The sequence below is a fragment of the Strigops habroptila genome, chromosome 10 (assembly GCF_004027225.2).
Source record: "Strigops habroptila isolate Jane chromosome 10, bStrHab1.2.pri, whole genome shotgun sequence".
Classification (NCBI taxonomy): Eukaryota; Metazoa; Chordata; class Aves; order Psittaciformes; family Psittacidae; genus Strigops; species Strigops habroptila.
The window spans coordinates 31,902,830-31,920,347 of record NC_046359.1 but is presented as its reverse complement, the minus strand read 5'-3'; the positions used below and the strand labels follow the sequence as shown (position 1 = coordinate 31,920,347).

The following is a 17,518-nucleotide window of genomic DNA, read 5'->3' as shown; positions in this document are numbered from 1 at the left end:
CCTGACCCTTGCAATATAAATAAGAAAGTGAACGGGTGGTTGGTTTTATTACAGGTTTATTTAGGCCTATTGAATATTAGAACAGTTGGTCGTAGGAGAAAATACTTTGCAGGAAATAGCTAAGAAGTTTAAAAACTTCTGGAGCTGTTTGTTACCTTTGTCCTAGCAGTGGGGAGACACAGACAGTAGGAAAAAGGAATGGAATAATAAAATCTTTTATGCCTGTACTTCTATAGCTGTATAGAGCCTTCCTGGCTTCCTTGAGACTTCACAGATACAGGTAGTTTTCAAATCTGTCTAGAAACAGATTTAAATGTCAGGCTACTGAAATTTGCCCATGTAGTTTTTCTCTCAATGGCTTAGCTTTTCAGTTTTGAACATGGTAACCCAGAATAGGCTGCTCTTACCACCTTGTGCCAAAAGTCACCATTTTCCCACTCTTAAAGCATGTCACAGGTGCTACAGGTATTTTATTAGCAAAAAGCTTCACAAAAGAAAGGTAAACCTTCACAATGTAAGGAAAACCACTGTCCTTCAGGAAACAGGAGGGACAAGTGATGCTTAAAGTTTTAGTGATGTTCCAGTCAGCTTTACTCACCCTCTTCATATTCTCTGAGGTTTCCACTTAGCACAAGAAAGCCCCTTTCTCCCAGTCCATACTCACACTACTGCCTTGATCAGAGGAAAACTGAACACCTTCAGGGCACGATAATTAAGTGCACCTCCAATTAATATTTCATCTGTCTCCACACAGGCAGTGGCTTTGTTCTTAGACCACAGAAACCCTGTTCATTACTCATTTTAGTTAAATAAACCCCCAAAACCAAAACCACACAAAACAAGGAAGGAGGGGAAAGAGCCCAAACATAACTTGCACAGCTTCTAAAGAAAACTGGAATCTGGGAAAAAATGCTAATTTATTTAACAATACACCATGAAATTTACCCAGCAACAATGTTCAAAGTTTCCTCTTTTTCCTTTCTTGCTCTGTATTACTACTGATATATTCCTCTTCCCAAACCATCCTGATTGGCACTACTGTCTGCTTGGTTTTATTCTTAGTGACTACTTACTGAAAAGAAAAACCTAAAAAAAGCTCAAACACTGAAGCAATCAGAGGGGCTGCATGCAGAGCTCCTAAAAATAAATTAATCTAGCTTTTGAATCAAAGATGTAGCAACTCTGGATTACTGGAAAGCTAGTTTTTCAGCACGAATAACATGCTTGGGCATGTCAACAGTCAAGACCACACATCACTGATACTCAAACATCTGCTGAAACTGTCAGCAGATGCACTAAGGGCAAAGTAGTCATTGAACACCATACTTTAAGGTATAGAAAATTCATGCTTTAACTGTCAATTAGGTTTTTCTCTGTCCTTCAGCATAATGACAGACATTCTGCAACCATGAATGCATCAGGACTTCATCAGTTCTCCCACTAAACAAAGACTCTTAGAAAACAGAGGCAACACAAGATAAAACAAGTATAAAATATTTCACAAATATAAAGGAGAACAAATTGTGTGGGTTTTTTTCTCGCATGGACTCATTTATGTGAAGGTGAATATTATAATCCAATATGAATTATACAAAAAGATCTAATTATAACCGCTGGAGGGTTTAGGGTTGGTTTTTTATTGTTCTTTTGTTGTTGGTTTATTTTGGTTGTTTTTCCCTGTCAATTATTCTGTTATAGCCTTCAAAAATATGACAGCATCCTTGTAGTGACATTTCAATATGCCCTATTCTCAAATACTTCTGCGAAATTAATTATGTGAAAATATTAGACGCTGCCAGTTCTGAGGGATGACACTGAGCACAAGCAGGAAGCTGCTTGCAGAGCTTCTGAAGACTCCACGCTCACTGTACAGCGGCACAGGAGGAACTATGGGCTCGTATTTGAAGCCTGTTCCTCTGTGCAGCACTGGTACAGTTTGAACACAGTCCAAAGATATAGAAAAATAGCATTCAATTTTTCCTCATGTGAGCAGACTGAATATCAAGCTTCCCACTTCCCTATGGCATTTCCCCACAGACTGTAAGTATAAGTTCCAGTTTTGTTAAGGATGCAAAGGAAGATTAGAAAATGAGGATAGATGTGGTGAAAGAAAGGCCTCCTCTTTACTGCACACACACATACACACTTCCACATTATATAGTGAATAATTAGCAGAGACTTTTTTCCCCCACTCAAGTGAATATGCCCTTGTATTCTCCCCAGTGGTACATATTCAGCTCTTTGTATATATATTTCACATATTCTATTAATAGATTATCAATCAATAACTGGATACTAATAACCCAATGTCTGTTTGTCTGCAAGGTGTGAAACTGAGTATCAGCAATGACACATAGAAGATGTACCTCAACAACTGGCTTTCCTCTTTCTCTCTGATAGCATGTATTATCAGGCAAAAATTTGGAATCATTTTGCACTAGAAATACTCTATATGGAAATATATTATATATGTATAAATATCCTATAACACTGAATTAAATGCTCCCTGATTTTTTCATCTGTTCAGGCAGAAACTACAAACTCTCATTTGTCTTCTTGAATTTTAGCAAATAACAGGATCTTTTCCTGGCTACAGTAGAACTGCAGATTAAGAAAGTATTTGAAGTCTCATGAATAAAGATAATTCTGATGTAGAATAATAAGTCCTTCACTGAAGTAGCCTATGATTCCATCCTCTCCTTTTGTGTGAGCATATTGCAACTCAAGAAGACTACTTAACTCACAGTGAATACATATTTGGATGGTGAGGTTCAAAGAGAAACTAAATATTAGAACACTGACTTCAATCTTTAAAACTCTGGGTTTTAGAAGTGTGAATCTTTCTTCTGCCTAATTCAGAGCACTCTTAAGGGACTGCTTTAGCCTCTGGTTTATAAAATTTTCTGGATTAGATCACAATTTCTGTTTCTCATTGAATTTGTCAGCTTTGTATAAGCATTTTTCCCTGTATCAAAAAGCAAAACCGAACAGCTCCAGTTTTGCTGCACAAATAATTCACAGAAATGTTTTGCCCAAGTCTATCTGGTGTAGCAATCTCCGTACAGCACAGTAACCTCATTTCTTACTGTATAAATGGAAGACCCCTATGCCCTGTTGTAAATATGTTATTAAAGTGTGTATAAAATAAAAATACTGAATGGCGTAACATTCCTGAAAATGAGATTAACTGTAGTACTCAATGTAACGTATTCAAAATAAATGATCACAGCAAAATGCTGAACTTTGTCAAAGACTAATCTCCTTTTGATTCCTACTTCCATACATGCTTGAGGCTTTTCCACAAAGCTCCTTCAGTTTTCATGTTAAATTCTGACTTAAGGGAATGTTTTGAATGTTTTTTCCAGTTAGTCCATAAGGAGTGTCAGGGCTTGACTTGGTATTTTGGGGGACTTATGGATACATAATTCCATCTACATAAGAAACACAGTAAAATTATTCCAACTAAAATAAAACCAAGGTGGCTGTTTTTATAGTCTGACAACTTTCTTACATGTTACCACAGTAATTTCTCTATTACATGTGATTCATAGGCTTCAAGGCCAGAAAGGTTGTTTTTGATTACCTAGTCTAATTTCCTGCATAATACAAATTACAGGCTGTCAGCCGGTACATGAGATCTCCTTTTTAAGTAGTTTAACGGCTAAAAACCTAAGAAATGTATTTTTAGACTTTCTGAAGCCTGCTCTTCTGACTTGGGTCTCCAGAGTATGCAACTAGGTAAAGAAATATAGGCACATTCTTACCTCCCAAGGTGGGTAATTAGCATGACCTAGATATATGTACATTTCTGAGAGTTATATGTACTTATTAAAGGCTATAGGGCTGATATACAGATCTTCCAGGTGTTCTGAAAAGGAAAATATTAATTACACTTTTGTATTACTTTTATAACAGCTCAATAAAAGCAGCACTTTCAAAACCCTGTTTCTTTAACAAGACTATCCATTTCAGGGACAACACAAGGCACTACTCTCTCCTTTATCTTAGAACGATGAATAAATATCAAATACAAGTGTTTTTCTGGAGGAGAGAATAAATGCCACATAATAGTGATTTTGGGGTGCAGACATGGCAGTCATTTTTAACAGATATTTATCATTATAGAAAACTTGAGACTGAGGCATTTCTGAGAGTTAAACTCATGAAGTATAGCAGAACTGAATGGTTCATGTATGTGCCTATATCCTAAATACATGTATGTGTGTTTAATGTGTATGTGCTATCAAAACTGTTGAGGAATTTGCCCTTCAGAATTGTGAATGACTTACTATGTTTTAGTCTATGTATTCAATACTTGTCCATATTTAATAGGAATACAGGAATATTTCCTCTTCACAGTAGTCTAAACAGCTCCTCTTTTCGCTCCAAGGAGGTACGTAGCACTGGACTAACAGTGGGACTCAGGTGGCTTTATATAATATTCAGAATATACATTTACCATAGACTTTTTCCTCTAATATTGGATGTATGGATACGTATGAACATACCAATGCCATACAGATAAGTAGGTTGTACAAGAATCATATAAAATTACCCATTTCCAAGTTTATCTTTGTTGCTCCAATTTTGCACTTAGATACTTTTATATGATTCTTTTCTGAAGTCTGAATTTTCTTCCAAACCTTACACCACAGTTAAGTCAAGGTCAGTATCCTTATCTGAATAATTTATTGCACAGAACTATAGGGCTGAAAAGTCTGCTAAGGACACCAAAAAAGCATCAGTTCATGACTGACAAGAGACACAGCTATATTTACATGTGTTTGAAGGTTCATAACGCTGTAAGCGCCTTCAAAATGTATAGTTTGCACAAGTACTCAGGTGAAATGAGAGCACCAGTTCAGTAGTTGTATCACAATGATGTGGGAGGGGTTCAGGTATATGAAGATTAAATTAAATCAGAATTTTTTGAACTCTCATATCATCTTCCTGCTGATGATAACATATCCCCATGTTACACTTCAATAAAAGTACACCCAAACAACTTCTCAAATTGAAAACTACACAACAACTAGGCAGGAGTTAGAGTTAACACAAATAATACCAAATACACATTTAAATACACATCCATTCATAGAGAAAACAGCATTGTCCAAGAGGCATCTGTCTCCAAAACTAATTTATGCTTTGTTTTGCACAGGTTCAATAGTAAAATCACAACTGTAAGTATCACATATGCACGCAAACATAGTTTTAAAAGGTGAATTGCCTGTAGCTGAGCTTGGCATTTTTTGGGGGGGATGTTTCTTGTGGAGTTGTGCAAATACTAAGCATAGGACCTTGTAACACCAGGTTGTTAAGCAGAGCCATTAACTGAGAAACGAGCTTGTACTTTCAGCAAAATGTCTGCAATGCCCTTTTTCTGAGACAGCAGCACTTATCTGGCACCTTTTTGATATAACCCAAGCTCTTCCTAATAAAGACATTCAATGAAGTGGGAAATCAGGTAAATGATTTCTAATTTTTAATCCTAGAGAAAGATGTTACTGTTGGGTGGGAGTGGAGTCACATAATTACCAATCAGGAATCAGTCCCTTAGGGTTTTCAGTTATGCTTCAGAAGCAGAATATTAATGGTCATAGGATGATACCTAGCCTCCTTTCCTTTGGGTGGATACTCCTGAAAATGGGCTAACAATGGCTCATGGTATGAAATGCAGAACAGACCTATTAACTAAGGGCAACTCCAGTGAAAAATTTACAGACTTATACTCACTGCTGAATTTTGCTTTCCAAGCAGACTCCCCTCTATCTGAAGAATATGCAAAGGCAGATAAAAGGGATTAGACCCAGCTGCTTTTATTTCCTCCCACATCCAATACAAAGAGGCTACTCAAATCAATGCTGTGATGCCGACAGTGCCAGGTGTGTTCTACCAGTTCCTCTGATAGCCTCTTGTTATCCAAGGTTGCTTCTATACAGCTTTAGAGACAGTGCCAGTGAATCGCTCCAGATGTTTCCCTTCTTTAAGGAACAAATGTCTACTTTAAGCAGGCAATAAGACGTACCAGACTCTAACTCACATTAGCAAGTTACGAAAATAGCCTTTAAACTAAATGCTGTGCTGATCAGAAAATTAGTGTAAGTGGGTGCCAACAGAAAAATCCCCAAATATAGCTGATACAAGTTGGGAAAAAATAACTTCTTTCACTAGAGAAAATTAATTCAATAACGAGATTCAATCGCTTTCCTTTTCTCCCATGTCTAGAAAAAAGAAAACAGGTTGGTATGTATGAAAACCATTAAAGGAATGGTGAAGATGGAATTTCATAGCAAAGTCCATGGTCTATTGTTCAGTTCCTATGAAAGTCTTCTCCTTTGTGCTCCTGAATTTCCCAGTTCATTACACAGTTTCACTGTTCTACTGATAATTGCTCTGGGTGGTCCCTGAAGTGACAATAGAAAGCTACCTTAAAGCAATTAAGAGTGACAGGGTTTTAGAAGGCTTGCCATATCAGGAAAGAGACATATTACTGGCATCAGTGCAAATTATATTGTTTAAGTAAAAGATTTTAAGGGAGACTAGATAATTCAAATTTTTCTTGTTTCTAAGTAGCTTGGCGTATTATTAAAACCACAGAAAATTACTCTAAAGAGTAGATGAAAAATCTTGTATGCAGCATTCTTACTTCTACAAGAGAAATCAATTCTGACCAGGCTATTTGAATACATTTCTCAAGTCTTTTGCAGGGAATTATTCTTGGTGGAAAACTATCATTATGATGTGCATTTAGAGAGCATAGTGCATATTTTCAGTTATATCAGTACAATTTTAGGGTGGTTTCCTTAAGAGTTATTCATTTCCATTTAATTTAGTTTCTTTAGAAATGGTGATAAAAGTTTACTCTTGAATTTAGCAAGCTTGCATGTAGGCAAATCTTAGAGATGTTTAAAAATATTCCTCCTTAGGGCTCCGATTTCTTTACACTTAACTGGTGGAATTCCAACTGTGATTTGTTAAAGTCAGTTGAGACTTCTGTTATAAGTGAGATGTACAATAATCTCCAAATACTTTTGGTTTTCACTGAAATGAGAGAAATTAGAGTCTGTTGGGCTGATTTGTTTAGCTGTTTTGTAGATTTCAAGAACCGATTTTTATCCTAGGAAAATCTCAGCTGTAGTACAACCCTAGAGTGAAGCTGTAAGCCTTAGTGTCACTCTAATGATGTATTTGGCTCAGTAATGTCATCAGATATTAAAATAAAGTGTAAAAGAGAATGTTCCAGGACATTCTACAGGATATCCAAGGAACACACCTCTCTGAAATCTGAGTTTCATTGGAAATGCTTATGAAATCTGTATTAAAACTCTCACGGAATTTCATTGTGTGAACAAATAGATTGCTGCAGCTTTTAATTCTCATTTGCTACGTATATTTGTATATAAATAAAAATAAATGTTTGCTTTAAGAAAGAAATGCCTAGGTTTTCTGTTTCTACATTGCTTACCTGCTCAAATTTATTTTTACCTCTTCAGAGTGACAGCTTTACTGTTTGCCATCCTCAATAAATTCCCACCTACTTTTTGATGTGAAATATATCTCTTTCATCTTGAAAGAGCTTTAATATAATATTGAAAGGTTTTCTGTCAGCATACCCATCTTTTGGAGAAATCTATGCTCAGAAGTGGAGCCTAGTGTCAAGGAAGCCAAAATATTTTCCACATTTATTTTCTTTCCTCTGAATTCACAGGAGACCTATGACATATATACATATGTATATATATGATGCATGAACATTTTGAATGACATCAGAATTATTCAGAATATGGTAAATGTTTTATTTTGGTGGTGGAAAGGTGCTAGAACTCATGGCATGGATTGGGCATTAGCACTTGGTGACATGTCAGGAAAATAACATTTTTAAAATAACGTGTTACCCTTTCTACATATAGTTTTCTTGATATTTAGAGCAGGTTCTTACAATTTCTTTTCAAACTGCTGATCATGAATCACCTCTCTCTGGTATAATTTTGGGCATAGGTATCTCAAGATAGAATCTGCATTTCTGGTCCTGATGTTGATGGATTTCTTCTGAGCCATGTACTTCAGACAGAAAACATCTTCAACAGTCATGTTCTGCTGCATTTTTCTCCTTAGGGAAGAAATTCCTTAGGGAAGATTAATTGATCACATTTCAACATAAAGATGAACCTGCAGCTCCAAGTGCCATATTCTAGGCTTGCTAGGTATCACCCACTGAAGTGCAAGCAAATTATTTGCTTCAAAGCATCACAATTTGAAAATACATAAAGATACCACCCTTCTGATTAAAACATTTAATGTCTAGTTCATTATGATATTTAACAAAAATGTGAACAGATTAACCACAAAAATATAAAGATAGTATAAGTATTTATCGGAACATATATGTGTAGGCATAGGTGCATCAGTTACACACAAAAACTTAACTGCAGTACTTTTTGTGAACATCAGCTGCTATTTAACTATATTTATGAGGATCTTTCTTACAAGAAAAGTCACTATAGAACAGATACAATATGTAGTTACTGCTCTATAGAGCACTTTGAAGAGCTTTATATTTAATGTTTCTTGATTTCTTTAAAAAGGTAATTCTCATTTAAAAAAAAATCAGGTAAATTTTAGATAGAATATTTTTTAAATTCTCATGCTGATAATTTTTTAAATTATACAAGACTGTTGGAATGTTTTGGATCTGTTAAATGGAGGACAAATTTTAAACATGGTTGATTTGTTCTTTTTTAGCAGTAGAAGCAACTATGAGATTGACCAGGGAAACGCAGGTTATCCATCCTTCTACTGTAACGTCACTTAGAAATAATTTCAGTTACCTGAGCTTGGCAACCCCATTCTCTTTAAAACTCCTAAATAAACTCAGTTCAATTTTACCAGTGAGTCTTCTTTAAAATAAGCTGCTGTCACCTAGGATATACAACTACGTGAACAAGACCAGAGAGTGAAGAAAGTCCTCTGCCCATATTTTGCGCTTCCCAGGCAAAAGCCAGCTGCAGATGAGAAGGCATGTAATTGAATCCATGTCAACAGGGCACCCAGCCAAAAATAAGAAGCTGTGCTAGAGCTCAGTGCTGTACCAAACCCTTTACATTCCTTGTGGACTATTGGTGGCTCAGGTGGAGGAAGGCTGGAGGACCCACTTTGAAGCAGCACACACAAAAGCAGATGAGGATAAGGCTTTTCAACAATCCCAGAAGGATCAGAGAGTGTAAGAGGCCCAAACTATTTTAGTTCTTTGAAAACAGAGCAAAAATGAACATCATCACAAGAAGATGACCTTGTGGTTGTGTTGAGGTTAATGACTGAATTCCACATAATTTGATGTTACAGGAGGTTAGTGGCACAAGGTAATATTCTGATGCACAACACAAGCACTACATAATTAGCCCTAACATACCATTTTAATGCTCATGATTGTTTAAAGATTTATTTAAATTGCTTGTATTTTTCAGTGCCTTGTTTCTCCAGTTGTCAACTGAAATGTGATTGATAATTAACAAATTAGTAGTATCACTTTGGTTTTACAAATATCGCATGAGAGCTTGTACAATACAAAACTTGCCCTCTTTTGGCAAGGAAGCCGACACGTATATGAACTGATGTTCTGAAGTCTTTCTTCAGCATTTATACATACTATACCAAATACCAGCACATCAAAAGCCTACAATCTAAATCAATAATTGCAGTTATACTATCAATCTTTTGGTAGAAACACTTATTGCTCAGCTAGATATCATTTAATAGTTTGTTATGGACCTGAGTGACTCATGTATGCTGTAAAGCTGCACATAATCTCTAAAGTAATAGGAGAATGAACATAGTGTTTAGGTATAGAATGAGTAATACATATAGTCAAAAGTAGGTTATTTACATAGAAATAAACTATAGGTAAAAATATGTATAGGCTTATGAGAATTGCAATATAAAAAGTAATACATGCCACTTTATGTTGTAGTAACTGAATTATAAATCCCCTTCATTGCTCATCAAAAGAAAATGAAAAGGAGGAGAGGATTTTTTTTTTTTAGAAATAAAGAAAAAAAGTCTTTTACATTAGTTGCCATGTAATTTTAGCTGCATTACTGTTCATCACAAAATAATTCCTTATGGGAAATCCAAGAGGTACTAACTGTTGGAGAGGAAAGGCCTATAGGTGAAAATAGCATTTTTATTAGACCACCTACAATAGTTGGAGAAAGCAGACAAAATTTGTTTGGGCACAGATTTATTTTGAGCAAACAAATCCTTTTCCATGTATGTTACATGCAGCAGACTTCAAGGTTTGCTTCAAATTGAAACTGCTCTGAGTAGCATATTCAAGTGGTCTAATAATAATATGAACCCCATTTACAAATCTTACCTTGTCTTTTCACCACCACAGCTGCGACAACTCCACTGCTAAAGGTATATAGAAGTACGCGATTTGCAAGGGGGGGAGAAGGAATTCCTAAGTATTTCTGAGCATATATGATGCTCATCAGAAAATAAATGCTAGTACAACTAAAAGCTTGTGGCTCTTCCTAGAATTAGGCTTAGCATCTACAGAGTGTAATGGATCAGGAAACAAGTTTTGTAGAGCTCTGAAATTATGAGACAAGCTTCTAATAGGCTCTTTGCTTTGTGTTATATATCCTCCTTTATGTCAGCTGGTTTTGTACACAGATCAAACTATATGACCTTGAGTACTGACAGATGTCTCAGGCTTTGCTTCTGCCTTTCTCTAAGGGACAGTGACAGCTTTGTTAATATTGATAAAGCTTCAATAAAAAAACATTTTTAGGAAATTATCCAGAGTATCCCAATTTATATTTACAACTAAATGACAAATAGCAGGTCCATCCAGGGAGATCACACTGGATTTTGTATTGCTTGCCCACTTGGAAAGGCTGCCTCACCCCTCTTTCACCTGTCAACACCAGGTCCCTGTCCTGTCAGCATCCTGTCCTAATTCTGAATGTACATTGTTGGTTTTTTTTCCTTTTCCATTCCCAAAGAATACCTACACAATTAAACAAGATGGTGATGCTTCAGCCATTTATACATTTCAGGGCAAATTACATAGTAAAGTTTCTTAAAAGTTTTTTATTGCTTATATTTTCAAAATAAGATTAATTCATGATATAATAACTCAGAATTTTGCAATCCCCTTTGTTACTGACCCATAAAGGAATTGAACTTATAATGAAAGATTGAAATATGTGCATATGAATTCAGTGCTGAGCTCCTTTCCATCACCCTCCTACTTTGCTATGCTGTCATGTGTTACAAATGGGTGTTACCATAACTGTTTCAAGGTCAAACATTTCAGCAGCCAATATTAGTGTAGTTTCAGGATAGTCAATAAAATGAAGCCATTCTCCCCTAGTTGAGGATATGGTACAATATCAAGGGATATTTTCTGTTACAAGCAACTGGAGTTTGTATACATATAAACCCTCTGCACCCATTTGAAGAAATATACATCATTATATTTGCAGAAGAATTGTGATTATCAAAACATAGTAAATTGCCATGTAAACTATGTAACACTAATAAAAAAAGAAAAATGTGAAAAGAAAAATGTAGTCAAATGATTTGATGACTGGTGACTGGTGTTTAAATTATGTCACGTGGCACATCACTGAACATTAAGTGTAGCTAACATATCCAAGGTCAATTTTTGGTGAATACAATTGTTAAGACTTTTAAACTCAAAATATAAATGTCTAACTATTGCAAAATACTTGTAAAGTTTTTGTTTTGCTAAAATCTGCTTTCCAGATTAACGACTAATCATGTGTATCTATTTGTAATATCTGTTTTCATCCTTATATACAAAAAATCCCCTTCAGTGTTGTACATACTATATCATGTATTCTGTGTATAGAATAATCTAGAAAAAGAATTCCTTAATATTACTAAAAATTATCTATAATGTCAAGGTTCAGTTACTATAAAATGTTATTTTAAGGTAACTCCACCCAAGACATCTACCAGTAAGGAATAAGATAGTAATAATAAGAAATGAAGAAGTCATACATACAAGGTTCTGTTAAGAAAAATGCAACAAGGATCAGCCATCCAACAAACAAAACAATCTTTAAAACAAAGAAATCAGTAGACTGTTTCTCATTCTACTTGCTTAAAACTTTTCCTAAGCAAGAAGACTCACAGCTCCAGAACACACACAGTCCTTTAAACAGTATCCCACCTATAACCAGGTACATAGTCTTTCCACAGAGTCTGATATGACAAGGAATGAGACACAGCAGGTTTGTAATTATAGTGTTTGCATCACATGAACTTCCTAGGTGTGGAAACACTAAATCAGCCAAGACACCAAGGAACCCGGAAGGTTGTTTCTAATTTAATTAGTTAGCAAAGTATGACCATGCAGATTGGATTTCAGATTTATACCAAGAGTAGGCACACCCTGACAAAAGCTGAAGTTGAATAGAACTATTTTATCCATCATATGTAACACAGATTTAATGGATTTTAATGACAAGCTTCTTATCATAAAAATGTATTTACATTATGTCTGTGAACAAGTATTCTCACAGCAAAACCTGGCATTTATTTATACAGGAAGAGTCTTGACCCTACTGCACGTTTCCTCCAGGAGAAAGAAAGTAAACATGGCTGGTATTCTTTACATAAAGAAACAAAAAAGAGTAAAAAAATCTGAAATAAGCCCCACACTTCTCTTTGGCATTCATTCATCCTTGTGCCTTTGTCCAATTCTTGTCTCAGACATAATCAAAGTGATTAATATACATGGAAAATCTCAGGGCAAATGTGATCAGCTGATAGCAGAGACTTGCTGAAGTCAGTGCTATGCAGATTTCAAACTTACATCATGCTGTGGACTGGCCCTGGATAGATTATCTCCAGAGAGTCTCTGTTGAACAACATCGTGCTTTTTTCTGTGCCTGGTGGTTTAGACTACAGTTCTTTGAGAACAGAAAAATGCATACCTCAAAACGTGGCTGTTATTTCATCCTGAATGCTTTCTCTAACTGTAGCCTCCTTTATCACTGCCAAAGCTTTACATCTCTCACAGAAGACAAACTTTACAAAAGGTCAGCCTGTACTTTAGGATACTTCTCCTTACCTTGATGTCCATGAAATATTTACTTTAAAAATATACCTACCTCATGTTATCAGTGCAAAAAGATTTACATTTATTTGCATTACTTATACATACATTTAAGTATACTGATGGCATTAAAAAATAAAGAAAATCATGTAATACCTTTACTTTTACCTATGGATTTGGTGAAATGGTTCCATGAAGAAAGCATTTCCAGACAAAAAGAGAATAAAGGAGAGAAACAACAGTAAGAGTCATGAGTATATGTAAATGCAGTAGTATCTGAACATGAAGAGACAAAGTATAAGGCAAGTGTCTGGAGACAAATGGAGATGCAATCAAGTGTCATATTAGGGAATTAGTTTATTTTTTTTTTCCAACCATGTACATGCAAAGAAACACAGAAATAACCCATGCTTAGATACGAGTGACACAAAAGTAACATGGACAATGGGAGACGAGGACAAAAAATAACTGAATTTGTTAGGTTGCAAAACTGTACTCTCAGCATTCCAGAAGCCAGGAGCAGATGCTTTCTGCACATTACCAATCAGCCATGCATTAATGTAAATGGACTCTTCAATGTGTATAATTGTGACAAACTGAGAATCTTCTTTTGGGACCTTTCTGAAGAGTGCTCTTGTGCTTCGTTTATCTTTTATAGAATCACCCATAATTGTATTTTCTGATAAATACATGAAATTTTCTTAATCACCTTCTTAGTTCTCTAACCTCTTTTCAGCTATTATATTGCAAGAGGGGGAGTTGAGGAGGCAGAAGAACAAAAGCTTACGGAGCAAACAAACCAAAAAGAAAAAATGAAATAAGAAAAGATGTGACTAAAATCATGTGTTTATTTGCAGCCAAAGACAGCTTTCAAGCATTTGCCCATCATTTGCAGTGATGGATTCAAAGCAGCTACAGAACAAGAAGAAACAATGAAAGCAGAGTGGAAAAGGAACAGAGCCCATACCTTGGTCGCCCATCATCAGGTGCGCCAGACCTTGAAGGGAAACAAGAGCACAGTCAGCAATGAACAAGGGAGCACGGGAAGGTGGTGTTGTCACAGTGACAAAAATGTTTTGTGACAGGCATCTGTTTCCTATGAGATGTCTGTATCACAGAGGGAAATCAAAGAGCATTTTTCAACCACTGGTTGGAATGCTTTGGGCTACGAGTAACAGAACTGCAATTCAAACACTGGGTGCTGTTTTATTGTGTTATTTCTTCTGTGCAGTAGTGGGGATGACAGAAAATAATAAAATGCTTTCAAATCCAACCAATTCCTTTAATATTCCATCTGTCTTTATTGTATTTTGATAATATTGCTTTGAACACTTTGCTGGGAGGACTTCCTGTCCTCTACATGTGGAATGATGTTAAAAACCTGGAGAAGTGTAAACCTGAAATATGGGCTGGGTCTGATCTTTTTCCCCTCATAAAAATGAGCATTTCAGGTAATTAAATAAAATTTCCTTGTCACATTGAAATGATAATGCAAGGGATGTCTCCTTATTTGTGTGAAACGTGACAGTAGAATGAATTTGTTCCAGAGACGGTAAATTATTACATATGCAATATCAAATACATAGCAGTAAAGAAAATTTAAGTGACATCTTCTGAAGTTACTTCATAAATCTGTGAGAAATAGATTTTGCTTTATATTTGTATTGTGAGATGAAATGTAATCATACCAGTATAGGTCTAGAGACATTTCAAAACAGATGTCCATAATGATAATCACTCAACCAGAGCCAAATTTCGTTACTCTTTAAGCAAAAATGTTCATCTTTTTTAACTCCTGATAATAAAACGATACTTATATTCTCACTGAGAATAATGTCATGTAGGGAGAACATTTTTTCTAGAAAGATGAAGGTTTTCCACATCTTATGTCTGGTTTAAAAACACCCAGGCTTATTCTTGTTGAACTTAGCTGGTTTAGGATCCATTTTAGAAGTTATTAATTGCTCATGTGTTAGTTGTGCTCCTCTTCTCCAGCAACTACAAAAAGTAATACATTGTTTTCTTATTTGCAATTAATTAATTCACACAAAGAAGGTTTGCAATAAAGTATCCTACTCTTTATTGGAAAGCAGACGTCCCAGAGAGTTCCTGTCATTTCTAATTCACAAGGAAAATTAGGTGCACAAATGACTCAGTACTTGGGGGGAGTTCAAAGAAGATACTCCTGACTGCAATCAGTCTTAAAAGGTTCATGTCTTATCAGTTCCAAATCTCAACTGATGTTCCAAATAGATTAACAATGGTTTTGCTGAATTAGTGCTTTTTAGTGTTACCCTTTTTAGATGTAGTTAAACTGCAGGGCGGGATGTGCCACATTTCTTATGCAATAGATTCTGTTTCCAAATACAGCGCCCTGCAGCTGGTGGGATTACCTGCGGTTTACACGAATGCAAATAAAAGCTGTGTGTGATCCTGAAGAGATGCTGCATAAGCATTGCTTGGGAAACATCACACAGCTCTCCTGCAGTTCTGCAGCTTGTGGAAGACAGTAGAAATGTGTTCAGGTATGTTCTTTCTTGATAAGTGTTGCTGCCAAGAGAGGCATGCTGAATACACAAAATACAAAGACCCATGGTCAAGCTTCATTCTTTTAATGCTGAATGTCCTTGCTTGGATCCCTTGATGAATGGCCTTCTGGAAGGATTAGTCTCTTCATGTGATTATGTAACTTGTCTTTTGGCTTTTAACTTTTTGTCTGGGCAATTATTGCAAGAAATCTCAGACTTGTAACTTGGTCTTAGCTGTATTTGATAGACAGAAGGTGAAACTAGTTGAACATTACTGGAAATAATTACATGGAAATTATCATGGAATGGTTTGGGTTAGAAGGGATCTTTTTCTTTAATAAAGTTGTGACTTTTCAGCAGCTACTTTATGTGAGCTCTTTCAGCCTTTCCAAGGAGTGAAGCACATCACTGTCATGTCTCCTAGGTGAATGCAAAGAAGGTAACCTCTTACTAGCTTGCATTTAAATATGATCTTTATAGCTGTAAGGACCTAAATAAAAAGCTTTGCTTCAGGAGATTACCACTGCTTGGTACTTACTGTTTTTGCTAAACTGGTATGTGAGATGGGTCAGTTGTAAATACATGATTGTTACATAATTTGAAAAAAATTAAAAAAAGTAAGTAAGTGGCAGAAGTGCCTCTTGAAAACATCATAGAAACCACTTGAATTTTAAGAGTCATTCACAGTGCTGTTCAACTGAAAAATGGAAGTCAAGGGAGTGAAAAAAAAAATACACTTCTCAAACCAAATACCTATCAATTAAAAAATTTAGTAGTAGGCCTCAAGATACTGTATTTTGTTTGACTCTGTATGTTTATTTGTGAAGCAGTAAGGTTATTTATGCTTAACTGCTAAAAGCACGTAATGATACTTACCTTACTTTGTATTTTTGCAATCTATGGATGAAGGCTATGGAAGAGTGAAGAATTACTATTACTGTACCTGTGCAATTCACAGAGTGGTTTAAAATGATACAGATAAATCTACCATGATAGCAATCACTGCTAGATTTTCACAATGCTAGTCTACTTATAATAAAGAATACCACAAAGGACAGTGATGGAAAAGTTCTAGTCTTAACTATGTATAGGTATATTATACATTGAAAATATTCATCTGTGCACCATTACTTCATGAGCAGAATGATAAAAGCCTTTTCTTTGTGAATTAGGAATTCAGAATTCAGTAGGAATTCCTCGTGTGTGATCCACTCCATCTTTATACTGCTTGGCTCTGAGAGGAGAGAGTAAAGGGGCATAGGATGGGATAGTGGAAGTGGATATGGAGATAGGATATTTTCATAATTTGGTGTGTGAGTTCCATGCAGAGCACAGGCCAAAAGAAAATTTAAACATGGTAAACCTGTGGTGAACATGTTCAACCCTAGCACATTTTCAGTAAAATGAACAGAATGCAGCCGTTTCACACCAGCAATATATACAAAATTAACTCTATGAATACCAAATCCTTGTTTTCTCAAGCTGCCTTAACTTACAGAGATGCTCAGATATCACAGAGATCAAAGATGACAAACTATAGCTCAGATTCCAAACTGTGCTTTGGATACACCATTCTATGCTTCCATTCTTTACATATAAATCCTTTATAACTTTAATGTATGTGTAAGTATCCAGACCTTTGCTGGAATAAATTTAAGGTTGCAGTTTTAAGAATTAGAATCAGGTAAAGTCTGGATTAACTGTTATCCAGGCTTTATCTTGTACTGCTGTGCATAAATGAATACATGAAATGAAATTGAACCTCCTTATCCAGTTATGCACATTCGAGTCTCATGTTGACACCAGTAAGAGTTTTATGCACAGATCAAATAGAAGATTAGGTACTTATTTCTAAGTTTTTATGTTTTTCAGTTAGAATTCCTTTCCCAGTGTTGTT

The 17,518-nt window shown here is 35.6% G+C and overlaps 1 protein-coding gene across 35 annotated transcripts in view; it reads right to left on the bottom strand.

Moving 5' to 3' along the window:
• Nucleotides 1-17,518, bottom strand: part of NRXN1 (neurexin 1) — a 676,494-nt gene that overhangs the window by 578,513 nt on the left and 80,463 nt on the right. For 21 of the 35 annotated variants that reach the window (XM_030499078.1, XM_030499083.2, XM_030499099.2 and 18 more), the window contains 2 exons: nucleotides 14,061-14,090; nucleotides 13,250-13,261 (listed from right to left, as the gene is read on the bottom strand). The exons of 5 other annotated variants lie outside the window; for them this stretch is intronic. In XM_030499078.1, coding sequence (XP_030354938.1) covers nucleotides 13,250-13,261; nucleotides 14,061-14,090 — 42 coding nt within the window. The remainder of the gene's footprint in view (nucleotides 1-13,249; nucleotides 13,262-14,060; nucleotides 14,091-17,518) is intronic. 9 more of the 35 variants (XM_030499084.2, XM_032920192.1, XM_030499090.2 and 6 more) reach the window with 1 other exon arrangement.